We start from the raw sequence: 27,299 nt of genomic DNA, 5'->3' as shown, positions 1-27,299 counted from the left end.
ACGGGACTGGTGTTTGTGTACATTCTGGATACAGATACACAATGTGATAACAGAAAACAAAATTAGAATAGTCTTCTATGTTGCGGACTATTCCTTTTCCACCGGAGGTTGGACATGTCAACAGAAGGAGGCGTAAGTCCACCGGTTCTTCCCCTGGACTTTCACAGTGGAGTCTGTTGTCAGCAGCACTTGGTACAGCCCCTTGCACCTAGCCTGAAGCATCTCGGATGGTATCTTTTAAAATCCACACCCACTCTCCTGGCTGTAGGTTGTGGCCTTCAGGAATGGTCTTTCCCCAGGCCGCCTTCACTTGATGGATAGTGAGGTCATTGGCCTGTGAAAGCAAACGACAATACTGCAGTAAAGAATCAGTTAATTGACTTAGATCATGACGATGAGCTACAAAAGTATCGGTGATATGCATGGGCCTTCCGGTGACCACTTCAAGAGGTCTTAGTCCTGTGGCCTGGTTGGTCCCAGCTCTCAAACTACATACTGTAGCACAGCGGGGAGGGCATCCATCCAAGAGACCCCTCCCACAGAATACTTGGTGAGTTTCTCCTTGAGGGTTCGATTAATCCTCTCCACTCTTCCTGAAGACTGAGGATGATGGGGGCAGTGTAGGCCCCATTGTATCCCAAGCACTGTAGCAACTGCGTGACACACTCTTCCAGTAAAGTGCGTGCCTTGGTCTGAGTCAATGTGGCAAGGCAGTCCCCATCGTGGAATTATTTCAGTCAATAGATGTTTTGCTGTATTATGGGCTGTTTCATTTTTTACAGGAAAGGCCTCAACCCATCTCGAGAAATGATCCACCAGTACTAATAGCCCATTCTTTCCCTTGCACTGGGGCAGTGAGTAGTAGTCTATTTGCCAGTGCATAAAAGGTCCCTCAGGGACTGGTGGTCTAAGCTCTGGCACTGCCACAGCCGTGGCATTAGAGGTCTTTTGACACACATCACATCGCTGAACCACATCTTCTGCATACCTTTTAAATCCCACACCCACCCAGTTTTGTGAAAACCGTTGACACATCTGAGACACACCTGGGTGCCCCACAGAATGAATTTGACGAGCAACAAACGGCATCAGGTCCCTAGGACATGCCGGTCGGCCAGTTTTCTGACATCTCCAGGTGCCATCCTCCTGGATGCCCACTCCTCGCTTGATCCAGGTCCATTTCTCAGTCTTAGAGGCCTGAGCCTGTACTTCCTTCAGGTGAGTGGAATTCGAGACATGAACATGGATGTGACTGATCTCGGTGGTGTCTATATACCACTCCATCCATTCTCCTAAGGCTGCTTGTTGAGCAGCCTAGTCAGCCAGGTTGTTTCCCATAGCTTCAGGAGTGTTTTCTGTATTGTGTCCCTTACACTTAACCACCGCCAGCTTTTCCGGGAGCTGGACAGCGGCCAACAGCTCAGTTACTAGGTCGGCATTTTTGACCCAGCTGCTGTAACAAAATTTCTTTGATTCCACATTCTCCCAAAATCATGACATACCCCAAGTGCGTAACGTGAATCAGTGTATATAAAGATGTAGCCATTTAAAATTAGCGAGGTACGCTGCGGTACAACACGGTGGGCGTGTCGCATCTTAGCGCGTCTATCACTTCATACCGCATTATACCGCATGCAAATTAGATTATGTTAATAGTATCTGGAATCACCTTGTAAAACTGCCAGGTGGAGCTACTAAAGCTTAACCTCTCATGTATAGCATTTGAACTGTCACCAGAAAACAGCTGTTTCTAATCCCAATCACTGCTGAGGGACAGTCTTCATCCAATTAAGAATTTAAGTTGTATACTCTTTAGACTTTTAATTTTAAACTGTGTATTACAGCATATTAATCATTAAACATTAAAAAGTTGGTGTATGTTATAAAAGCAAGATTGCTCAGTTGGACAAAAGTACACAACCTACCACTTTATCATATATATTTTAATAATGCAGAAATATTTTATGCATCAAAGTCTTTACCGAAGATATTACTAATAGTATTAATAATTAATGACCTTAGACAAGCTGTAAGCTCAAAGTATTACCCTGGTCCACTTTCTTTGTAACCGTCTTTGTAAACGAAAATACTTTATTTTTTCATTAACAAAAAGTAACACCACAGCATTTCGTTGATCCGATCACATATTCGTTTCCAATTATACAAATTAAGTCTTGAGAATCTCCGTTTCACCATGCCTTTCACATGCTCATAAACTATATTAATTTAGGAACATAAACATATAATGTAAACTGTATATGGCTGGTATTGGTATTTTAAAGAAAAAATACACACCAGTATTCCACTTTCTCCCTAAACATTTTAAGCATCAAAGTCTTATATGTGTTTTTTTTGGAAATGTTTTTACGTGCTCCTTCTGACCATATTAAGATTATATACTTTGTGAAAAGTGATAGTCTTTTAACCTTTTCTGTGAATTTGCTCATTATCGGAGTAAACAAAATCATACTTTTAGAGTTTGATTAACAGGGAATATATTATGGAATTGTGTATCTAAACAAATTAATAACAATATAATTATATTCATGTACTGTCTGGCGGAATAAACTGAAGAGTTAGTTAATGCTACACAGAATTATTAATAGTTGGTTAATGCAACACAGTATTAATAAGGTAGCACTTTCACTTTTCCCCAGCACTATCAAGGGACTCAAACCCAGGCCTCCAGCATCACTCAACAGGGAAGCAGCCAGTCGAGCTACAACAAGATCTGACCTCAACACTGACAGACCAGGTCCCTCCTATTCATATGAAAGGCAGTGATGTCACCGCGCTGGCAAGACCTCAGTCACCTGACCAGCAGATCGCTGCATCAGAGAGAGTCAGTATAGCTTCTGGGAAATACATTTTTCCTGCATCAAAGTTGAACTCGCTCAGAGCGCCCTACATTACAAACTCCAAGCGTTTTATGTTGAGCTGAAGACCCTCACACCTGACGAAGGATTCACAGCCGAAACGATGCTTTTGATTTCTTCTCTTCTCAGCATGGAATAAACCTGTTACTTGTTCCTTTGCAGACTATGCAGGCTGACGCGGCTACCCACCAAAGTAAATGTATTGCAAGGTGCTCTGTTTTATTAACAGACACTCTGACTCAAGTGTTGTACAGTGATAATAGACGTGGGTAATGTCATCCCCATTAAACAATGTGCTTATCGGGCAAATCCAGCTAAACTAAAAATTAGACACAAGAAGAGTATTGTAATAGTTTCGGGTTCGGTGATGATGTACTCAGTGACCCAGATACTTGTGGAGTAAAGAAAACTGCTTTTATTGAATTTCGGTACAGCCAGCACAGCACTCCTGTGCCCGCGCACCAGCAGAGAATAAGACAGACTGAAAATGAGAGAGAACGAGCAAGCGCCAGAGAGAGAGACAAGAGAGAGCAACACACTGGGGTCTATTTGGGTAGTTACACAGGGATAGGGTGGCAATTGGATACAAGTACAGTATAACAGGGGTGCAAAACCAGGGAACTATTTACAAGAATGCGGGCGATCTCATAACACTGTACGCCCGTTTCACAATGGGTCAGCTGCACTGGTCAGCGACTTTCCTCGTCCCCGCCCTGACCACTACTACTCCCGTCCTGTCCCTCGCTGTGTACCCCAGCCGGGTGCTCTTCGGCATCAGCGCCAGGCGAATGTGCTACAGTATTATTAGACAATTTTGTGAGGGTCTGGCGGAATTTCTCTGTAAACTTAAGAGCTACTGTATAGAGGAGACACATATCACCTCTTTTTACACTTGTAAATGAGAACATTCCACTCAGTGGGCAATATATTGTTATCTTAATCACCTGCTAATTTGTTTTATACCATGGGAAGGCAGGAGAATGTGATTGTACTGTATCTGTACGGAATGTGTGTTGCGTTTACAAAATTAAAGTGTATAATTAAAAAGAAAAAAAAACTTAAAGCTTACACAAAGATTCTTAGATGATCACGAGGAGGTGTATTGCATGTCTAATGGTCTAACCCCATTTTGATTAAAATTGCAAACTTGTGTTTAATTAAATGCCTTTTTTGATTCACAATCTGACAATGCAAACCGGGGTAAAGTTAGCTTTCCTTCTAAAAAAAGCTAACCTTCTAATGAAAGACAGTCCCCCTTCCCCCCACAGACAGGAAAAGTGCCCACAGGCACTTAAACTTAATAGAAACCTAAAATGGTCACGTAAAAACATTTCCGAACTAACATGTAAGACTTTGATACTTAAAATGCTTAGGGAGAAAGTTGAATACTGGTGTGTATTTTTTCTTTAAAATACCAGTACCAGCCATATACAGTTTGTAACGTAGGGATTTCTATATTTATGTCTTTATTTAGTGGTTACATTAGTGACAAAGGCTAAACTTCTAGCTTCAGTAACACCTACGCCGTATGGCATACATGTTTGTAATGACAATATAGTGTTGGTAATATTTATTGTCAGTAATAATATCAGCAAACATGGTTTCATTGAGGGCTTCTCAGAAAGTTGGGCATTCAGGTAGATTGCCAGGAGAAAGGATTTGTAAATATATTTTGTTAAAGCAGGTCAGTTTTTTGCAACACATAAAATACATTTTTCCAAGAAATATCTGATGATGAGGAAGAAAAATCACCCGTTTTTAGTGCATAAAAAGTGGTGCAGGCATAGGAGTCTGGCTTCTCCAAATGCTGGATTATACAGTGATCAGCACAATAGCTGAGGGCTGCAGCTGACAAATTGTCTGGACCTGTGGCTTTTCATTTCTTTTGTTTTTTTGAAGATTGCTCTTACTTTGTCGGTATGGATAGAGAAAGGAGGAGGCAAAGGGGTAGACGAAAATGAAGGTGTTTCAAAGTGAGCATAAAACTGGTTGAGATTATGTGGGAGACTGGGGTCGTCATCCAGCAAGGTGATAGAGTTTTATTCCTTGCAGCTGGTAATTTCCTGAATTTTCCTCCAAACTGTTCTTGAGTTGTTGTCAGCAAATTGTTCCTCTAGTTTATTACTGTAGTTGCTTTTAGCTTTCCTCACTGCAGTGCAGATCATATTTGGCTGAGATATATTCAGTCCTGTCACCCTTAATAAAAGCCTCGTTCTTCTTTGGCGTAGGTCTTGCATTTCTTTTGAGAACCACGGTTTCTTGTTACCGTAAGTCTTGAAAGTATTTGTAGGAATGCATACCTCTTCACAGAAACTTATATTGGATTTCACAGTATCAGTATATTAATCCAAAGAGGCACAAGCAGAGATAACTAAATTCCAATCTGTACATTCAAAACACCCTCTCAAGCTTTTTAATGGACCAAACATTGACTGTTTTATCTTTTGATTTGATATTTTTCTTTTTTTTTTATAAATCACGATAGGGTCCAAGGTACAGTAGCAGTGACCTAGAATTCTATCAGCTCTGGTAGGATAGTTAACTTGCTATTTTACACCTAATATAACTCAAAAGATTATGAAAATAAATAAATTCTGCAATTTAAAATTGAATTTGTATTGTGAGAGAAATAGCATTGGACCCTGACTTTAAATGACATAAAACAGATGTTTTAGCAATGGTCATTGAGCGGCACAAGGAAGGTCTGGAACAAGAAGGAAATTCTGGAAGTACCTTCATTCTTGCTGTGTTAATCCTTCTCAAGAATGAGAGAGGCATCAGTTTCCATCTATTGAAGTCTTGCTTCAGCTGATTTTCTAGCATCTCTTAGTTACATTTTAATATGTTTTCTAGGTTTCTGTACACTTCAGCCTCTCCTTTAATCAGTTCCTCTCCGCTCAACCCCTGCCTTTTCGATCGTGTCTCTAGTTTCACTTTCTCCTGCCTGCCCTGCTTGCGTCCAGCAGAGCCTGCACCTGCATTCAGTCTCCAGGTTACTGCTTCCATCAGCTCAGTGCAGGAGATATCACACAGGGGCCCTGGGTTCAATTCCAGACCTGGGGTGCTATCTGTGTGGAGTTTGTATGTTCTCCCCATGTTTTTCTGGTGTTCCAGTTTTCTCCCACAATCAACAAACATGCTGGCAGGGTAATAGACCTCTGGGAAAGCTGGCACTGGTGGCAGCCTTGCCTAGTGTCCAGTGCTTCCTGGGATAGGCTCTGGGTACCTGTGACCCTGAATTGGATAATTGTTTATTGAAAGTGATGTTGATGATTTTGAAATGCTACACTTCTTTGTAAATTAGCTAACAATATAAAATTTAAGCCTGTAATATCAGATAAAGTCAAATTTCAGGGCAAACTTTAATCTAGACTTATTTTGGAGGGAAGAAAACCTCAGGTAAAACCTACACCACTCAGACACTCCCAAATCTACAGTCGTACTAATGTGCAGATCACCTTAAAGCTTCAAATACCTGAGTGACAGCTCCCCAGCAAAATGGTGAAGAGCTATACATCTCACTTATAACATTATGTTTTACACCTAATGTAACTCAAAGCATTATGAAAATAAATACATTCTGTGATTTTAATCTAGTAATGCCATAGAAAATAATTTAAATAGAGGATGAGTCGTTTTGAGGGGTTGAGAGAAATAGCATGGGACCCACTTTAAACCACATAAAATAGACAAACGTTTTAGTAATGGTCATTGAGGGGGATAAGGAAGGTCTGGAAGGTCTGGAACAAAACAGAAATCCTGGAGGTACCTTCATTCTTGCTGTGTTCATCCTTCCCAAGAATGAGAGAGGCATCAATTTCCATCTATTGAAGTTTTGTTTAAATTGATTTTCTAGCATCTCTTATTTACAGTACATTTTAATATTTTCTAGGTTTCTGGGTATTGCATTTTTCCAACATTTTATCTTATCCCAATCTTATTGTAAATTCTCTAGGGATATAGATTCTCCAATAACCTTGCTTCAGAATTTTCTTTGTTTAATTCCTATTCTGAAAAGTTGCTGTAGTCTGTGATTACTTCTGTGAGAACAGGAAAAGATGTTGAATTTCTGCTGCATATACTGTACTAACATCATCTTTTTAAAGAGCCTGATTGTGTGTTCTCCTGCTATATCACCTCCCTCTGTATCCTTCTGTTGTCTTATACTCTAAGAAAATAAATCAGTGGTGACAAGCATCTCCTCGTCTTGTTCCCCTGTATGAATTAAAGCTCTCTGAAAGAATACCATGAGCCTGTTGTGCATTTGGTTGGTTTTACATTACATGTAGTCAAGCAATAATACCATTATGAAAACCCAATTCCCTGCAAGTTTCAAATACAAAAGGCTGAAATACTCTATCAAATGCTTTTTCTGGACCCAGAATTATTTTTCATTTCAGTTTTTGTGTTTAAAGATACAGTTTAGTCTTGCCTGATTAGACCTCCAGCCAAATAGTCAGTTTCTACCTGGAATAATATCCTCTCAAACATTTTATTATATCTCTGGAATTAAAAAAAGTAATTATATAGTATAGTAGACGTATACAGTATCCTTTGATTTCCTATATGTCTTACTGCGTCCTCTCACCAGACAGAAACATCCAAGACGAAAAACAAGAAATAAAGAAATGAGTAAATCTCATGACCTTACAGTACCTTTTAAATCCAGTGATCACTGCTGGAGATTGGTTGTGAAAATACACTGATATACTCTCACTTTTGGAGATACTCCACTCCTTTGCCATTGAGCCTCTTCTATATCAGCTGCGCTGGGTCAACAAGGGGCTGTCCATCCCAGGCTGACCTCATCTTACTATTCCGGACTCAGAGTACACTGATGACTTCATGGTCATGGCTGGGGGAGAGAGGATGTTGGGTTCTGTGACAAACCCTAGAGGACTTTCAATTGTTATCATCACCTGCTCATGGCCCAGCCTTTTGTCCTGCTGATTCGAGCAGGAGACTTCAAACTCACCCTGGTCTTCTCTATTTCTACTGATCACCTGTGGGGTTGACCTGTCCCCACTGCCTCCTTTCCTCCTCAGTCTGCTAGAGGAGTGGTGCTCTCTGTGTGTGTAGAGAGCAGGAGACACCCAGTCTGTCCTGGACTCCACTGTTTCTAATTCAGGGTCATGAGTGAGCCAGAGCCTATCCTAGCAAGCAATGGCACAACATAGGGGCCTGTACTGGTTGTCAGTCCATCAGGGGTTCGACAGAGGAAACAAGTGAGAACACAGAGAGAACATACAAACTCCACACAGATATCTGCCCAGGTCCAGAACTGAACCAGGGCCCCAGCACTGCGAAACAGCCATGTTAACCACTGCTCCACTGTGTCTCCCCTCTTTAACAACCCATCAGCCGCAATACTAGAATGGAAACAGAACAGGGGCACTTCTTATTCTTCACCAGCAGACTGGTCTGAGCCAGTGTCTCCCAGTTACAACACCTGATGGACATGGACCTGGGCTGCTGGCGCTGTGTGGACTAGATGTGAGCTACTGTATATTGGCACTGTATTGCCCATGGTGTACAGGCAGATTTTCATGTCAGTTTCTGTCTGCGCTACATCTCGGGGGATGCTGTCAATGTAGGGTCACCCCTCTGATGTGCCTCGAAAAGCATAACAGTGAACCCAAAAAATAAACCATATATAACTAAAGATGTGATAGACTGCATCAACTTTAAAAGACTCACTTTTAAAAACCAAGATCAAGTGCAACTGAAATTACTGCAAAAAGAGCTTAATCTAAAACTCAGGAATGCAAGGAATCAACACAAGGAGACAATGGAGAGGGACTTTGAAACAATGAACTCCAGGAGGCTGTGGCAAACAATGAAAACAGTCACAAACATGAATTCTTCAAAGAAGAGCTTCCATTAAATGGATGAGCTGACTGACTTATCTGAGGTTTGAGACACAGGACTTCTCTGTTGCAGGTGATAGTATATTAGATACTATTACAGCTGAGAGTAGTGCTGGTAGGCTTGTAATAATTCCTAAACAGGCAACAGGCCCCGATGGCATCTCTGCCTCTCTTTTAAAAAATTGTGCCGAGGAATTATCACCAGCATGGTGCCCTGTCTTTCAGAAGTCTGCTGACTCTCACTCTGTTCTAGCGCTGTGAAAAAAAACAATAATCGTGCCAATACCCAAAAAGCCCTGTCCCTCAGATAATAATGACTACAGGCCAGTAGCACTGACGTCTGTTGTTATGAAATGCTTTGAGAGGATTATGGTATCCATGCTGTGCTCAGAAGTGAACAATGTACTGGATCCATATCAGTTTGCATATAAACACCAGCAGGGCACTGATGATGCAATCAACAGCATTATGCATCTGTTTCTTAAACACCTAGGGGACCCCAATGCCTATGCTCGGATGCTGTTTGTGGACTTCAGCTCTGCATTTAATACGCTGCATCCCCATCTATTGATAAGCAAATTGAAGCAAATGTCCGTTAACCATTACATTGTAAGATGGTATCACTCATTTTTAACAAACCGTACACAGTATGTCAGCAGGTCAATAAAACTCTTTCTTTCGGAATCAAGATGCATTAGCATAGGTGACCCTCAGGTCTGTGTGAGTTTTCCAGTTCTGTTCACACTATACAAATGATTGTGCAATCAGTAGTCAAAGCAACTTCATCTTCAAATTCTCAGATGATGGATAGATACTTTATTGATCCCTTGAGGGAAATTGCAGTATGTAGTGTGCTCTCTGAAGGCACCAGTTGTGTAGGGTTTGGGCATTTACTGGGACAATTATTAATTGTAGCAGTAAATCACAAAATTGATTCTTTTGATGGCTTTAGAATCCAACCATGCGATATAACTCAAACAACGCACACACACAGGTACTAATACACGAGGATACATTTATTAATACATAGCATATGCATATAAACCTAACAGATCTTATCAAGAGGGTTATCAGAATACAAAAGGTATATATTCAGTCAGTTACAAAGAGTTACATATATCAAGAGGACATACGTTCAGTATATCATTCATTTAGACCATTTCGTAATTGAATTTGGTTACAATGTCTACATTAGATACTCAAAACAAGTACATAACTCTTAGGAATTAAATTGATATCAACTGGTTGGGATAACAATTGAATTCTCGAACTGTAATGCATTGAAGTTGAATACTTATCCAATCTCTGGGGATTCAGATCTCCTGCGGGCTCAAAGAAACAGTTGCAGGCTGTTGCTGTCCAATCCACGCTCTCTGGCTCGGTGCCAGGCTGTGCTGCGTGGCTTGCGATGGTGCGCTGCTGATGCTCACTGACCGGCTAGTCAGTGTTGGCTTTAACTAGCAAAGTTTGCACACAGGAGAAAAGATGACTGTGAGTCCCAGCAAGTCAGGAAGAGGACCGGTTCGTTCCTTATGAAGAGCTAGTTCTGAATAGTGATTCAGCTGTCCACAGTTCTGACCTGTTCACGAGGCCTGCTGCTGGTGCTAACCTCGGGTGGATCCTGTGGTTACTCTCTGGCAACCTCTGCTCTAGACTCTTAGAACAAAGGAAAGTTCTGGCACTCGGACACACTGGCCGTTCCGTGGTTGTCCGGGCTAAGTCTCAGAATGGTCAGGACGCGCTAAGCGAGAATGTCCTGCCCTTGGGAGCCTTCTGCTCCTGGGCCGTCCTGCCCTGGAATTCTCCTTTGAATTCCCTTTAGAAAAGTCCACAGAATTCCACTGAATCCTCTCAGGCTCTCTGTGTTGCCTGTTTTTACCTGGAGGAACTTCAGCTCGTTCATTGGCTGAAAGTTCCATGGGCATCAGAGTCCCACGTGGGTTACTCGGCCCTACCAGTCCCTGATTGGTTGATCAAGGTGAGATATGAGTCACTTACTCCTGACATTAGGAATGCAGTCCAGATGTCCATCTGGCACTCCCTAGACAGATAGGCGCCAATGGATGACCATTGATCATGATAGCCAGGCTTAGCTAAGTGCATCCCCCTTTGGGAGCTGTCCCTTATCAATAGAAAACATCTTTAAATCAGCCTGCATGAATAGTTTCTCTGTGGCTGCACCGCAGAGATGAACAGAGAGATGAGGCCTCATTTGGGAAAGCACCGAAACACTTAATTCTGCCTTATTAATGAGCCTCACCGCTACAAGTGCAACAGCAGCTTAACGCAGACAACACAGCCACAGTGTAACGAACAATACAATACTAATAATAATACAATACAATACATACAATACAATCAGTACAGTGAGGGGTGCGCTAAAAGAGTTACTCACAGTCCAGGACACACAAAGAACAAACTAGAATAGAACAGTATGCAGAAAAATCGTATTGCACATATGAATATAAATATAGATGTAAATATAGATATAAATATAAATGTATTGCACGGGTCCCTGGCATATATTGCACAAAAAACAGTTGTAAACGGGAAAAGAAAAAGAACAGATGTAGCAGTAGATGTGTAGATGTGTTTAGCCCAGAAACAGGTCACTGTCAATGTTGCCTCTGCCCAGACGCAAGGTGGATGCTTTGTACTGTCTTATGGCAGAAGGCAAGAATGACCTCCTGTAGCGCTCCCTGTCGCACCATGGATGAATCATTCTATTGCTGAACGTGCTCTTCATTTCTACAAGCCTGTCATAGAGGGGATGGGAGATTTTGTCCATAATGGCCTCTAGTTTGGACACCATTATCCTCTGAGCCACTACCTCCAAGGGGTCCAGGTCAGACCCAATGACAGAGCTTGCTCTCCTGATGAGCTTGTTCAGCCTTTTAGAATCCACTGCTCTAATCCCAGAGCCCCAGCATACCACTGCGTAGAAAATGGCGCTCGCTACCACCGAGTGATAGAACATATGTAGCATCTTACTACATACATTGAAGGACCTGAGCCTCTTTAGGAAGTAAAGTCGGCTCTGTCCCTTCTTTTGGATGGCCCCGATGTTCTTAGACCATTCCAGTCTATCGTCGATGTGCACTCCCAGGTGCTTGTACGAGTCCTCCATCTCTAGGCACTCCCATGGATGTAGACAGGAGTAGGTTTGACCTTTTTCCTCCTAAAATCTACCACCAGTTCCTTTGTCTTTGTTACATTCAGTTCCAAGTGGTTCTCCCCACACCACTCCACAAAGATGCTGACCAGTCCTCTGTACTCCTCCTCCTGCCCACCCTTGATGCATTCCACAATTGCAGAGTCATCTGAGAACTTCTGCAGGTAGCACGACTTTGAGTTGTACTGATACAGCTGTGCTTGGCTCAATGCACAGAGGAAGCAGCGCACCTGTATAGGTCAGAAATCCAAAGATTTGTGCAATGGTGTGACAACAATTGCCTAATTCTGAATGTTAAAAAAACAAAATAAATACTTTTTGATCCCAGAGCAAATGATGATCACTCAGATGTAGTAATCCACAAAGAACTTATCATATGTGCTGGACTACTCATGTTATGAGTTTTTGCTCCAAAGTTAAGCAGCACTTATATTTCTTGTGAAGACTAAGAGTGTTTGGAGTTCGACAGGAAGTAATGCTGCTCTTTTACCATGCTGTAATCGAGAGCATTATTTTAAATCGCAAACTACCCACCTCATCCAAACAGTTTTGAAAGTCATGGGAGTGAAACAACATCCCTCCCTGCAGACAATCTTTGAAAAATCCATAATCAAACTGGCAGAAAAAATTATATCAGATCCTCCCCACATCCTCAATTCTGAATATCAACCTTTTCCTTCTGGCAAATGTTTTAGGGTTCCCAAATGTAATTTAAACAGATACAAACATTCCTTCAGTCTCGTACTTTAGAGGAACTCTCTCTGGCCACAGCTGAGGGGAAAGCTCACTGGAAACTTGCGTGGGGATACAGACTGCCTGGGAAAGCCTGTACAAATTTTTCTCTGTGATACAGCGGAAAAAAATTAATGCGCTACCACTGGTTACCATTAGAGGGCCCAGAATACCAGCAATTACAGCCCTCTAACTTTCATCACATGTATGCTCCACTACAAACACATTAACACCAAAAACAAACACAGAACAGCGGCAGCAACAACAAGTTAAATAACATACATCTTAGAAAATAAATTATACACCATCACTCTGTCTCCTTCATAGATATAGGACAGTAAGCCAGTGGACCCTGCAATCCCAAAAACCCTGCATTGTCACTAAAAATGCTGACAGCCCACAGTGGGGAGTCTTGTGCGCTACCATTGTTGTCAAGTAGTTTGTGTCGGTTTTAGATCCAGCAGAGTCTGTCTGTCCCTTCTGTAGCTCTGTGTGAATTTATGTAGTTTTAATATGTATTTTTTGTTGTTTTAGTAGTTTGTGAATATAATGTTAATGTCAATATGTTTAGGTGAAATACAAGTTATATTAAGATAAGATCACTTTATTGGCCATATACAATGTCTTGAATTAGGAATTTGTCTTTTCGCATACCCCAACTTGCTCTCCATGAGACACACAGACAGGGAGAGAAGCTTGGGGTCAGAGCGCAGGGTCAGCCATTTATAGGACACCCCTGGTGCAGCTGGGGTTAAGGGCCTTGCTCAGGGGTCCAACAGAGTAGGATTCCTCTGCTAGCCAAGGGATACGAACCGTCAACCTTCCAGTCACCGGCACAGAGCCACCGCACTGCCCTATATATTGTAATTCAACCAGGTTAAATAAACATATACTGTATTCATTGAACTGGAGGGGGTCCGGGGGTAAATTTCATGAGAGAAAAAAAAGCACTGTGGAGAGCTGAGTATACAGATCGGCTAGTGTGCACGGAGAGGTGAGTTTAAATTTCATTAACGACTGGAGGAAAAGAGGAGAGATTATCAGGAAAAGAGAGAAACAGAAGGAACTGGATTGGGATTGGAAAAATGTCTGGAGACGATGTGCAAGGCATCCACATTCATTCTCAAAGAAAACAGTTGGCATCTGCGGAGCGTAGTGAAGAGGCAGTAAGTTTCTCAATCGTCAGAGGCTGCGAGTAAACCTGAAGATTTACAGGTGAGAGCAGTGGACATAGGATGCACATTATTCTCACCAGACCGTTTGATTTATTGTAGTCAGGACTCAAATCAATTGTACTGTTTTATCGCAGACAAACCTGTTTTTTCTGACTTTACTTTTACCATCCATTATTAAAACACATTTTTAAAAAAAAAGTTTGTGAATTTACTAAATTTGAGGAATATATCATCTCGTCTCTTAACCAGCGCACCAACAATTTTTTTTGTTTAAGAGGCTCCGTACATTCCTTTATAGTGAATGTTGTTTTTTTTTTTGTTTCTCTAACAGTTAATTATATATGTTGTTGTGTTTGAGAAATTTCACAATGCAGCGTGGTCTGTATGTGTTTTTCAATTTTAAATTACAGAAAGTAAGGAGGATATTTGCTCATTGGGCACACAAGCCTTGTGAAGTCATCTTGTGATCACCAGTAGAATTACAGTTGAAATTCCTGAAAAGTCTAATATAGTCACAAATTGATGCCTGTTTCGGGTGAAGGCACTGCCAAATTAAAAGCTTCAGTTTTTGTGCAATTGACTGAAGTGGGACACAACATCGGTCACATTAAGAACCTAGGTCATATTCTGTATGAATTTAATGTTATACTTCTGGTTATGGTTACACTTCTGTGCTGAGAAACAGGCACACTTTCACTGCTATATCACCTGCTCCCTCCTGACTCCCATGTTGAGTCTCTTCTCTAATCTTAGTCTGGCCTTCAGCAGCCCTGCTGTTGTGTTCAGGGTGAGTTGTGTCAATAAGAAGAGAATTGTACCCAGTGCACTTTCTGCTGGGCCAGACCCAACTCCTCTTCTACAAGAGCAGGATAAACACAGTCTCAGCCAGAGGGTCTGTAGAGGAGAAGAGTGTTTGAGGGGTTGGTGAAGAGCAGTATCTCTCCTGAATTCCTCTAGTAAAACTGTAGAGATTCTTGTTGGAAGGTGTCAGTGCGTTTTTACTATGTTATATGTTGAGAGTCTGTGTAGAGAGTCTTTCATGTGTAAAAAGGGTGCAGTGTTGTATATTTGTGGGAGTGGTGGGGTTTGTTTAGTTTTATGATCATTTTCTATTTCTTTTCTTTTTTAGGGGTTTAGTAAAGTATATAGGGGTAGTGTGTATGCTAGTTATTTTTTAATATTATTATTATGTATTATTTTTATTATTTTATGTGTTATAAAAACCCTGCTTGTTTTTTTTTCTTCAAATGGTTTATTTTCTTCAAATGGAATTGTTTTTCTTAACATATCAACAAATGACAATACAAAGTCTCCATTTGACTAACTCCAGTGTTGCTAATTTACATTTGGGATCAATAAACTATTTGAATAAAAACAACAACAACAACCAATGTTATAACTATAAGATGATGTCATAAGAAAATATAATAATACATGTACAGCAATTTTTATTATAGTTAAAAGTCAAAGTCTTTCTGTTTCCCTTTTCATTGTAGCTCCATGTGTCTCCCTGCTTCCCACTGTCTCCCTTCCTGACAGTTTCTTCTCATCTTTCTTCTTCCTTCTGGAACCCAAATTGTGAAACAGCTGTTATCTTCATCATCCTCATCCATGGACACTCTGAGATGGATAATGACATGATGTTGTATATTACTGCTGAGCTGGGTGTTGTAGTGAAGACTTGGAAAGAAAGATGTGGATGAGCTGTGCAGATGTTCAGCTGTGCTCCTGTCTTTTTGTCTGCAGGATGTGTGAATTTGAACTAACAGAGAGATGTTGTGAAGATCTGGCCTCTGCTCTTCAGTCGCAACACTCCAGTTTGACAGAGCTGGATCTGAAAGCCAATAACCTTGGGGATTCAGGAGTGAATCTGCTGTCTGCAGCTCTGAGGGATCCCAACTGTAAATTAACAACACTGAAGTAAGTGAACACTGGCGATTTCTTTGTATTTTATTGTTTTATTTAGGTATGCTGAGACCCAGAATATTGCCTTTTTCACATGCATCCACACCTAGTAATTACAAAATAAAAAAGAAGCTGGACATATACAAAGACAACAAACTGCTATGCAATTGTATACAAGTTTTTGCTTGTGACTGTTGTTATTTGTTAATATCTAATTACTGAGAGATTCAATATGCAATATTTCCTATTTTGCCCATCTTTTTTACACACACACATATATATGTTGTTTCTGGTTTAGAATTCTGTGGGTAATATTCATTCATAGAGTCCTTCTTCATTTGAACACAAGGTCTGTCCAGCTTTAACCAGTTTCTAGTGATTTATTTCATGGCTGCAGTTCTGACAGTTCTAAACAAGTATCTTTCTGCCTCTGAAGGCAGCTCATCTGGTGTTTGTCCCAGAAGAAAAAGGACTCCTAATGAGGATTTTTTTTATATTTGTTTTTCAGAATATTTCCCTAATTTATTTTCATACCAAAAAAATTAGGATATGCCAGGTGTTCCCAGCCATTTTTCCAGCAGTTTTTGTTTCTTCCAATATTGAATATGAATTTTTTACTCACATTCTCTGATTTGAATGGTTTTAGATTCTTCAATTGCTGTGGAAGTGCCAATCTACTTTTCTCATTTACATCTTACTTTTAACTCTTGAGTATTCCTCCTCTGTTTTCTGATATTGTACGTACTGTACATCTGAAAGGATGTAGCTCGGGAAGTTAGTTAGGTATGCAAAACGTATCTATTTGTTAATCTTTCATCTTAGAGTCAGATTTACTTCTTCCAAGCTTTGAGTGTCCCTAGTGTTTTCTCCTCTCTCTCTGTGCTTTGACCTTGCCTGTTTGACCACTTCTTGGACTGATCCCTGTGCTTTGAACCCTGCATGTTAAATGACTCTCCTTCAGACTCTCCCTGGTGGTTTAATCAGTTCCTCTCAGCTCAACCCCTGCCTTTTCGATTGTATCTCTAGTTTCACTCTCTCCTGCCTCCCCTGCTCGCGTCCAGCAGAGCCTGCTCCTGGATTGAGTCTCCAGGTTACTGCTTCCATCAGCTCAGTGCAGGAGATATCACACTGGGGGCCTGGGTTCAATTCCAGACCTGGGGTGCTATCTGTGTGGAGTTTGTATGTTCTCCCCATGTTTGTGTGGTTTACAGTTTTCTCCCACAGTCCACAAGTGAGCTGACAGGTTAATAGGCTTCTGGGAAAGCTGGCACTGGTGTGAGTGTGTGCCCTTTGATAGACTGGCATCCTGTCCAGGGTTCTATCCTGCCTTGTGTCCATTGCTTCATGGGACAGGCTCTGGGTAACTGTGACTCTGAATTGGATAATTGTTTATTGAAAGTGATGTTGATGGTTTTCAAATGCCACACTGCCTGCTTTGTCATTTACTTGGCAGTAAAAACTTATATATTTAATGTCAGATAAAGTCAAATTTCATGGTAAACTTCAGTCTAGATTTATTTGGGAGGGAAGAAAACCTCAGGCAAAACCTGCAACACCCAAGCTCTCCCAAATCTACAGTCTTACTTCTGTGCAGCTCAGCTTATAAAGCTTCAATAACCTGAGTGACAGCTCAGCACACAACCTGAGCTATTCATCTCACTTAAAACGTAATGCTTTCTTTCTTTCTTCTTTCTTTCTTTATTCTTTAGTGCCACACAACAGGATTCAGTGGAATTTGCTTTCTGTACAGGAAAGAACACAGATGAGAGATACATACAACATATACAGTACAAATTTAAATAAAACAGAAGACATACAAACATCGTCAAATACATATGTAAACAACTTTCCATGTAGTAGCATCATTATACAGTGGAATTCAGAGTTCAATATGAATTCAGAGCTTGTATGGCAGTGGGAAAGTAGCTGAGGTTGAAGCGGGCAGTCCTTGAGAGGAAGGATCTGAAACGTGTTCCAGATGGGAGAAGCTGGAAGAGATTATGAGCTGGGTGAGAGGGGTCTGAGATGATTTTCTTGGTGGAGAGAAGAAATAGAAGGAAGTTCACAGCAAACAGCTTTTGCAGCTTTGGCCACAATCCCTTCCGGTTTGCCTTTTGAGTAGTTATCCAAGTTCCCATAATAGAGGTTGTCAGAACACTTTGGATTATGTGTTTAGAATTGAAGAAGAAGTTGCCAGTTCGCTCTGTGTTTTTTGAGTTGCCTAAGAAAAAACATCCTCTCTGTGCTTTTTTGACTATGTGGTCAGTGTTGGTACTCCTTTTAGATCACTGTTTATGTACCCAGAAATTAAAGGAGTTTGTGGTCTCTATAGGATGATCATTAATGAAGACTGGAAGTTTTGTGTTCTTGATGCAGTATAAGTCAGTGATGGTTTTTTAGAAGCGTTGAGTATGATGTCATTGTCCAAACACCTGGCTGTTCCCCAGTCAATCTGCTTAACAAGTCTCATCATTATTCGAGATGAGGCCAACAATGGTAGTGTCATCTGCATATTTGAAAATCTTGACAGAGTCATCCTGAGATGTGAAGTTGTTTGTGAAAAGGGAAAAGAGCCACAGAGATAGGACACAGCCTTGGGGAGGATCTGTGCTGAGGGTCAGAGAGGAAGATATCCTGTTATTCACCCTGACAGTCTGTTGGTGATGTGTTAAAAAGTCTGGAATCCAACGACACATAGCAGGGTTATTGTTCAAGTCCATCAGGTTACTGAATAATTTATGTAGATTAATGGTATTGAATGCTGAGCTGAAATCCAAAAAAAGGATGTGGGCATAGACATTTGCCTTATCTAAATGCTGGAGTATACAATGAGAACAAGTTTAACAGCATCTTCAACAGACCTGTCTGCCCTGTAGGTAAACTGGTGAGGATCCAGCAGAGGAGATGTACAGTGCTTGAGGTGCTTAAGCACTAGACACTCAAAGGCTTTCATAGCCACTGAAGTCAGAGCAACTGGTTTGTAGTCGTTGAGGTGAGATATTTTTGAATAGGTACAGTATTATAGGAACAGGTATTATAGTGGATATTTTAAAACTGCGAGGGACTTTCTGCTGAAGAAATGAAGTATTATAAATGTTGGTAAACACAGGAGCGAGTTGATCAGCACAATAGCTGAGGGCTGCAGCTGACAAATTGTTTGGGCCTGTGGCTTTCCTTTTATTTTGATTTTTGAAGATTGCTCTTACTTCGTCGGTATGGATGGAGGAATGAGGAGGCAAAGAGGTAGATGAAAATGAAGGCAATGAGGATGCTTTCACATCAGGTTTTTCAAAGCAAGCATAAAACTGTATAAATCTGGGAGACTGGGGTCGTCTTCCATTAAGGTGACAGAGTTTTATTCCTTGTAGTTGGTAATTTCCTGATTTTTTCTCCAAACTGTTCTTGTTGTTGTTGTCAGCAAATTGTTCCTCTAGTTTTTACTGTAGTTGCTCTTAGCTTTCCTCACTGCAGAGTGCAGTTCATATTTGGCTGAGATATATTCAGGCCTGTCATCCTTAATAAAAGCCTTGTTCTTCTTACTGCGTAGGTCTTGCAGTTCTTTTGAGAACCACAGTTTCTTGTTACCGTACTGTATGCCTTGAAAGTTTTTGTAGGAATGCATGCCTCTTCGCAGAAACATAGGATGTAACAATATCAGTGTATTCATCCAAAGAGGCACAAGCAGAGCTAAACACATTACAATCTGTACATTCAAAACACCTCTCAGGCTTTCTATAGCTTCTGCAGACCACAGCTTGACTGTTTTAACTTTTGATTTGATATTTTTTCATTTTTGTTTATGTCACAATAAGCAAAATTATTGCGTGATCTGAATTTCGAAGTGGTGCTTTAAAATAGGAGCGATAGACTGGGTCCAAGGTGCAGTAGCAGTGACCTAGTATTCTATCAGCTCTGGTAGGACATTTAACTTGCTTTTTACACCTAATATAACTCAAAGCATAATGAAAATAAATAAATTCTGCAATTTAAATCCAGTAATGCCAAAGAAAATAATTTGTATTGTGAAAAAAAATTAAGAAAGGGGTTGAGAGAAATAGCATGGGACCCTGACTGTAAACCACATAAAATAGATGTTTTAGTGATGATCACTGAGAGGCATAAGGAATGTCTGGAACAAGACAGAATTACTGGAAGTACCTTCATTTTTGCTGTCTTCCAGTACAATGAGAGAGGCATCAATTTTCATCTATTGAAGTCTTTTTTAACCTGATTTCATAGCACCTTAGTTACATTTTAATATGTTTTCTAGGTTTTGGGTATTGCAGTTTATATACATTTTTATTTCCAGGGATAAAGCCTTTTAAATACAAAAGGCTTTAATATCCTGTGAAATGCTTTTTGATGCTTTTTGTGGACCCAGAATGTTTCATTTTAGTTTTCAGTTTTTGTGTTTAAAGATACAGTTTAGTGTAGCCTGATAAGACCTCCAGCCAAATAGGCAATTTCCTCCTGGAATGATGTCCTCTCAAACAATTTATAATATCTATGGAATTAAAGAAGTGATTATATAGTAGAAGTATATACTATACAGTAGAATCCTTAGATTTCTTATATGTCTTACTGTGTCCTCTCACCAGACAGAAATATCCAGGACAACAAAACAAAAAACAAGATAGAAAGAAATGAGTAAAGCTCATGGCCTTACAGTGCTTTTGAAATCCAGCGATCACTGTTGGAGATTGGTTGTGAAAATACCCTGATGTACTCTGTTACTTTTTAGAGATTCTCCACTCCTTTGCCATTGAGCCTCTTCTATATCAGCTGCACTGGGTCAGAAAGAGTTTGTCCATCCCAAGCTGCCCTGATTCTACTATAAGAGACTCGGAGTACACTAATGACATCATGTTTATGGCTGTGGGAGAGCAGGATGTCAGGGCTCTGTAAAAAAAATTGCTAGAGGACTTTCAAATGTTGTCATCAACTGCTCATGGCCCAGCCTTGTGCCCTGCTGAAACAAGCAGGAAACCTCAGACTCACCCTGTTCCTCTTTCTACTGGACACCTGTGGGGTTGACCTGTCCCCACTGCCTCCTTTCCTCCTCAGTCTGCTAGAGGAGTGGTGCTCTCTGTGTGTGTGGACAGAGGAGGAGACGCCCAGTCTGTCCTGCACTCCACTGTTTCTAATTCAAGGTCATGAGTGAGCAAGAGCCTATCCTAGCAAGCATTGGGCCCAACAAAGGACCCTGGACTGGTTGTCAGTCCATCAGGGGGTCGACAGAGGAAACCAGTATGAACACAGATAGAACATACTGTACAAACTCCAAGCAGACAGCTCCATAGGTCTGGAATTAAACCAGGGCACTGGCACTGTGATACAGCCATGTTAACCATTGCTCCACTGCATCTCCCCTCTTAAACAACCCATCAGCCACAATACTAGAATGGAGACAGAACTGGATCACTTCTTATTCTTCACCAGTAGACTGGGCTGAGCCAGTGTCCCCCAGTTACAACACCTACTGGATATGGACCTGGGCTGCTGGTGCTGTGTTGACTGGATGTGAGCTAATTTGGGACTGTAATCACTGCCGTGTACAGGCAAATATTCATGCCAGATTCTGTCTGACTACATCTCAGGGGATGCTGTTAATGAAGGGTCATCCTCCTGATGGGCTCCCTGTTTCCTCTGGCCTGCTCTGACTTAAAATAGTCTAGTACTTTAAAGGAACTGTCTCTGGCTACAGCTGAGAGGAAAGCTCTGTACAGGCTGTGCACCGATCTCAGCTGTTGCCTCTCCCTGACACTCTCTGGAAACTTGTGTGGGGATAGAGCCTGCCTGGGAAAGCTGTCCAGATTTCTCTCTGTGACTCAACGGAGAAAAATAAATGCCCTACCGCTGGTCACCACTAGAGGGTCCATGCTGAGTGTAAAATATTTTTAATCTCATCTGAACCACTGATGTCTCTAATTGAGAGCCCTGTATTAATAGTTAACGCAGCTGACTAAATTGTTCATCATAGAACCACACCGAAAGCTTAGTAGGCAGAGGTGGACAACCTTTCTCTCTCTAACTTGAATTTTTGTTCTTATCTCGACAGAGCTTTATCGGTCATTTTTAAAATATTTTAATTAATATTCACCCACATATTGATTCCACACCGGCACTCTGTCTTCTTCGGAGATATCAGACAATAAGCCGGTGGACTCCGCACTCCCAAAAACCCACACATTGTCTCACCTTGCTTAAGAAGCTGACAACCCACAGTGGGGAGTCTTTTCCGCTACCCATTGTTGTCAAGTAGTTTGTGTCTGTTTTAGATCCAGCAGAGTCGGTCTGTTCCTTCTGTAGCTCTGTGTGAATTTATATAACTACTGTTAATATTTTTGTTGTTGTTGTTTTAGTAGTGTATGTGAATATAATATTGTAATGCTCTTGGGTTCACGTGGGTATGCAATCTCACCTCTGCCGCCTCAGGTCGGCCCCCCCGCCGTTGGGGACTCTAACCCGGGCCGGCGTCACTCAACAGGGATCCAGTCAGTTGAGCTAAAGGGAAATCTCCAGTCAGCCCGACGGCTGCGGTCCCTGCTTTTCACAGGGAAGGGAGGTGACATCACCGCGCTGGTAAGACGGCTCGCACAACCTGCAATGGTGGCCATATGCATTGCAAAATTAATGTAAATATACTGAGATTAAATGCAAGTTATATTGTAGTTCAACTGGGTTAAATAAACATGTCCTGTGCTCACTGAACTTGAGGGGGTCCGAGGCTACGTGTCCCTAGAGAAAAGAAGCTGAAAAGCGAGAATCAGGACAGCAGTGTGGAGAGATCGGGAGTATACAGATCGGCTAGTGAGCTTGGAGGGGGTGAGTTTAATTTTAATTAACAACTGGAGAAAAGAGGAGAGATTATCGGGAAAAGAGAGAAACAGAATGGACTGCATTGGGATTGGAAAAACGTCTGGAGACGATGTGCAAGGCATCCGCATTCATTCTCAAAGAAAACACTCAGGATCTGCAGGAGTGCAGTGAAGAGGCAGCAAGTTTCTCTATCGTCAGAGGCTGTGAGTGAACCTGATTTACAGCTCAGAACAGTGGAGACAGGATACAGATTATTCTCACCGGACCGTTTGTTTTATTGTAGTCAGAACTCAAATCTATTTTACTGTTTTATCGTGGACAAACCTGTTTTTTTTACTGACTTTACTTTTACCATGCAATATAAAAACACATTTTTTAAAAGTTTGTGAAATTACTAAAGTTGGGGAATATACAGTATCATCTCACCTCTTAACAAGCGCGCCAATGATGTTTTTGGTTTAAGAGACTCCGTACATTCCTTTATAGTGAATGTTGTCGTTTTTTTTAGTTTCTCTAACGGTTATTCATATATGTTGTTGGTTTGAGAAATTTCACAATGCAGCGTGGTCTGTATGCGTTTCTCAATTTTAAATTACAGAAAGTAAGGAGGATATTTGCTCATTGTAATATACTGGGAACACAAGCCTTGTGAAGTCATCTTGTGATCACTAGTAGAGTTACGGTTGAAATTCCTGAAAAGTCTAATATTGTTACAAATTGATGGCTGTTTCCAGTGGAGGCACTGCCAAATTAAAAGTTTCATTTTTTGTGCAATTGACTGAAGTAGGCCAAAACATCGGTCACATTAAGAACCTAGGTCATCTCATGTATTATATACCATATGAATTTAATGTTATACCTCTGGTTATTGTTACACTTCTGTGCTGTGACACTAGCACACTTTCACTGCTATAGCACCTGCTCCTGTCTGACTCCAATGTTGAGCCTCTTCTCTAACCTTAGTCTGACCTTCAGCAGCCCTGCTGTTGTGTTCAGGGTGAGTTATGTCAATAAGAAGAGAATCGTGCCCAGAGCACTTTCCACTCCTCTTCTACAAGAGCAGGATAAACACAGTCTCAGGTGGAGGGTCTGTAGATGGGGAAAGTGTTTGAGGGGTTGGTGAAGAGCACGATCTCACTAGAATTCCTCTAGTAGGCTGGGCAAACATTCAAGGTGAAAATTCTTCCATGAGGAGGGTACCTTTAAAGCGGAGACGATGGCTCCAAAAACTTTTGGTGCTCCCTCTCTTTAAAGCCCTATCCAATTCCGAAAACAGTACTTACAGTTAAAATTCAAAATGAACTACACATCCCATTTAAAATGCAGAGCAAAAAATCAGTCACATTACTTTGGGCCTGAGTTTGGAAAGCTTAACCTACAGTAGCTTAACCATCCTTCAGATGAGACGTAAAACCGAGGTCCTGACTCTCTGTGGTCATTAAAAATCCCAAAATCTCCAATTGGCCCTTACCAATCATGGCCTCCTAATAATCCCCATCTATGAATTGGCTTCATTACTCTGCTCTCCTCCCCAATGATAGCTGATGTGTGGTGAGCGTTCTGGCGCACTATGGCTGCCGTCGCATCACCCAGGTGGATGCTGCACATTGGTGGTGGTGGAGGGAAGTCCCTATTACCTGTAAAGCGCTTTGAGTGGAGTGTCCAGAAAAGCACTATATAAGTGTAATTAATTATTATTATTATAACCTACCAGCAACAAAGTGAAATTTACACGATATGGTACCTCAAACTGTCAGTTACATGACTCTGTAAGTCACTGGAGGCAGGAAGAAGACCCATCTTCGCTCTGGCTGCCTGACTTGTTGCCATCTTTAACCATTCCGTGTCCGAATCGCAGTGGGTGAGAGAGAGTAAGTAGAAACACAAACAGAAAAAAAGTGAATCCCAGTTACAATACAAATAGATTTTTGTGGTAAGGGGGAGTAAAACATCTGTATTTACAGTATGCTAGTAATTAGAGTAAGATTTACGGTATAGTTGAAATTTAAACCTAAATATAAAGTTAAACTCTCGACAAACAGAGTTGGAAATGCACAATTTTTCTGGAGCAGAAATACAAATAGAAAATAAATGCTTATTGACATCTCAAATCAGTATTGATCAAGGTCTCCAAAACAAACAAGAAAAAGAGCATTTTCAGGAGCAATTACTTTGTGATATATAGAATTAATGATTGTATTTATGAGCAATCTAATTTCTTATTCTTTTAAACAGTGAGATTTCAGCTGCAAAAGATCACACTAGAGACAGCACTAACACTGCATACCACAGAAGTTCAGGAAAGGGTGAATTAAGCCATAATGCAATAATTCGGTGATCAGTAATAACGGTTTACAATGTGCATAGATTAATGTAAACATGCTGGAAACTTCACAATTAAAGATCTCTGCTGGACAAGAAACAAAAGATAGAGAAAACATACGCTTTTTAAGGCTGAAACTAAAAATTAAAATTTAGGACATAAAAAGTGTTAAAGATGTAAATAAATTCAAAAATGCACATGAGCAAAATGTTTTAAAAATGGAGCTGGTGTTACTTTGAAATAAGCAAACAGAAAAAAGTCATGACCAGACAGTGCAGAAGAGGGATGCAGGGACACTTGCAAAAGCTTAGATATACAAAAAATCAGAGAAAGCTGTGTGTTACAAAAGAACGTCTGAACCTAAAGCAGAGAGTGAGGGGCTTGAATAATCAGGTGCATTTCTGGCAGGGTGAGAATGAAGGTTTGATGGGATAAAGAGTCAGAAAATTAACACAGTGTATTTTTATCAGAAAGCCTTATATGAATTAGTAGCAAACATGGTTTCATGGAAGGCTTCATAAATAGTTGAGCATTCAGGTAGATTGCGAGGGGAAATGATTTTTAAATATATTGTGTTAAAGTAAGTCAGTGTTCTTTTGCAACACATAAAATACATTTTTCCAAGAAAGTAATTTAGCCTGTCACTAATGAAACCACTAAATAAAGACATAAATATAGAAATCTTAACATTTTTTATTCAATGTTGGTAGCAGGATGAATTTAGGACTCAGCAGCTGTCAAGTTAAGATCAGTGTAAAATTTGTCACTGTGTTGGTGAAAGATGGCAACAGTGAAAACAGGTATTTAGAAATGACTCATTTCAAGAAGGAGATTATAATTAGAAATCTAACAGGATAGGGAAAGCACAGAAAATATGTACAGTGTGATTGATCAGATCAGTATGCAAAGCCATTTAGCAAAGAGGGTGTGAGAAGAGTGACAAACCAGTATAGTTTAGATATTTTTTTTCTTAACCAGGGAAAACCTGATCATGTTTCTCTACAACAATAATAATAAACTTTATTTTATTATTATCTCAAGCATCTCAAGCATCTCAAAACAATATAGCAGGTGTAAAAACAGTTCTAAGGACCACAAGTTACAAAGTAAATACATATAAGAAAGACAAGCAGTTAGACGTGCTACCGAAGTTAGAAAATGAAGCAGATACAGACACTAAAAAACAGCCTTTCTAAAAAGGAAGGTTTTGAGGTTAGATTTAAATGCACTCAGGGTGGGTGACTCTGATATCACTAGGGATACACATCCAGAGCTCTGGGGTGCAGCTAGAGAAGGTCCTGTCACCCACAGAATGTAGATGTTCTTGAGGACAGCTAGAAGTCCAGAGTCAGACGAATGAAGATTGCAAGGTGGGGAGTAGACAGATATTAAGCCAGACAGGTACTGAATGAGGATGAGGATGTTGAAGTTTATTCAAAACCTGATGGGAACCCAGTGCAAGGACTTGAAGATAGGCATAATGCAACTCGATCAGGTTTCTGGCTCTCAAATTCTGAACATATTGGAGATTGCTCGGTGTGGATTTAATTACCCCAGTGAACAGGATGTGCAGTCATCAATTCTAGAAAAAGAAGCCCTTCTGGTTTCTCTAGTATCCTTTAAATAAACTAAATCAGTGTGATGTTCCACAATGCACCTTTTTTTAATGCTACATGGCCGGTATTTACATATGATGTTTGTGATTAAAACCAATTAATACAAGCAATTTTTGAGGATATAAGTTAGGCTGAGTTATTGCAGGGTGCAAAGCATTAGGAGTTATGTTCAGGCTAGTAACAGCATGTCTGAAGACATGTCTGAGAACAACATATGCAAAATAACTGCATACAGGTATATTAGAAATGAATGCAAGGTATATGGATATTCAAGGTATGGTTAGAATAAGAGATGCCAGACACTGAAGGAGAAGGATGGAAAGGTTGAAAAAGAAGCAAGGGAGACAAAAGATCTACTAGCGGTAGAGTTAAGAAAGTAAGAGGGGCTTTGGACAGTGAGAAAGAAATAAATGAACAACACAGAAGCTGGAATGTTGACCTGAAATTTCCTGTGGTAACAGTATTGTTGAAATGAAGAATGAAGAGGAGTTGAGACAGGGATATCACAATGGGATTTTCAGTTTCTCAAAGTAGTAGAAAAGGTTTCATCTAGAATAACTGGAAGTGTTATCTGCAGGCTGCAAAAAATGGAAGGTACAGTAAACTTAGACAAAGATTGTTTGTTACCATGTAGTAGATGAAAAGGCACAGGTTAAAAGTAAGTTCTCATGGAGCATGTTAAGACTAGAGATGTAGGTAGGAAAAATATAATTTGGGGAAAGTTGAGGAATACACTGATAACAAGGACACTTCCTAAGAGGGTTAGGCATGCTTTTGACAAATGGACAGGAGATGTTACAGACTGCAGGGGAAG

General features: G+C 40.7%; 1 protein-coding gene across 2 annotated transcripts in view; it reads left to right on the top strand.

The window, feature by feature from the left end:
* LOC148646869 (NLR family CARD domain-containing protein 3-like) overlaps positions 1-27,299 on the top strand; it is an 823,351-nt gene that overhangs the window by 605,270 nt on the left and 190,782 nt on the right. The window contains exon 22 of one of the 2 annotated variants that reach the window (XM_088608927.1): positions 15,569-15,742. The exons of the other annotated variant lie outside the window; for it this stretch is intronic. Coding sequence (XP_088465053.1) covers positions 15,569-15,742 — 174 coding nt within the window. The remainder of the gene's footprint in view (positions 1-15,568; positions 15,743-27,299) is intronic. 2 annotated transcript variants of the gene reach the window in all.

Source organism: Lepisosteus platostomus, chromosome 16, assembly GCF_059453375.1.
Source record: "Lepisosteus platostomus isolate fLepPlt1 chromosome 16, fLepPlt1.hap1, whole genome shotgun sequence".
In the NCBI taxonomy this organism is placed as follows: domain Eukaryota; kingdom Metazoa; phylum Chordata; class Actinopteri; order Semionotiformes; family Lepisosteidae; genus Lepisosteus; species Lepisosteus platostomus.
The sequence above is the reverse complement of the archived record's forward strand: the minus strand, read 5'-3'. Positions and strand labels throughout refer to the sequence as shown.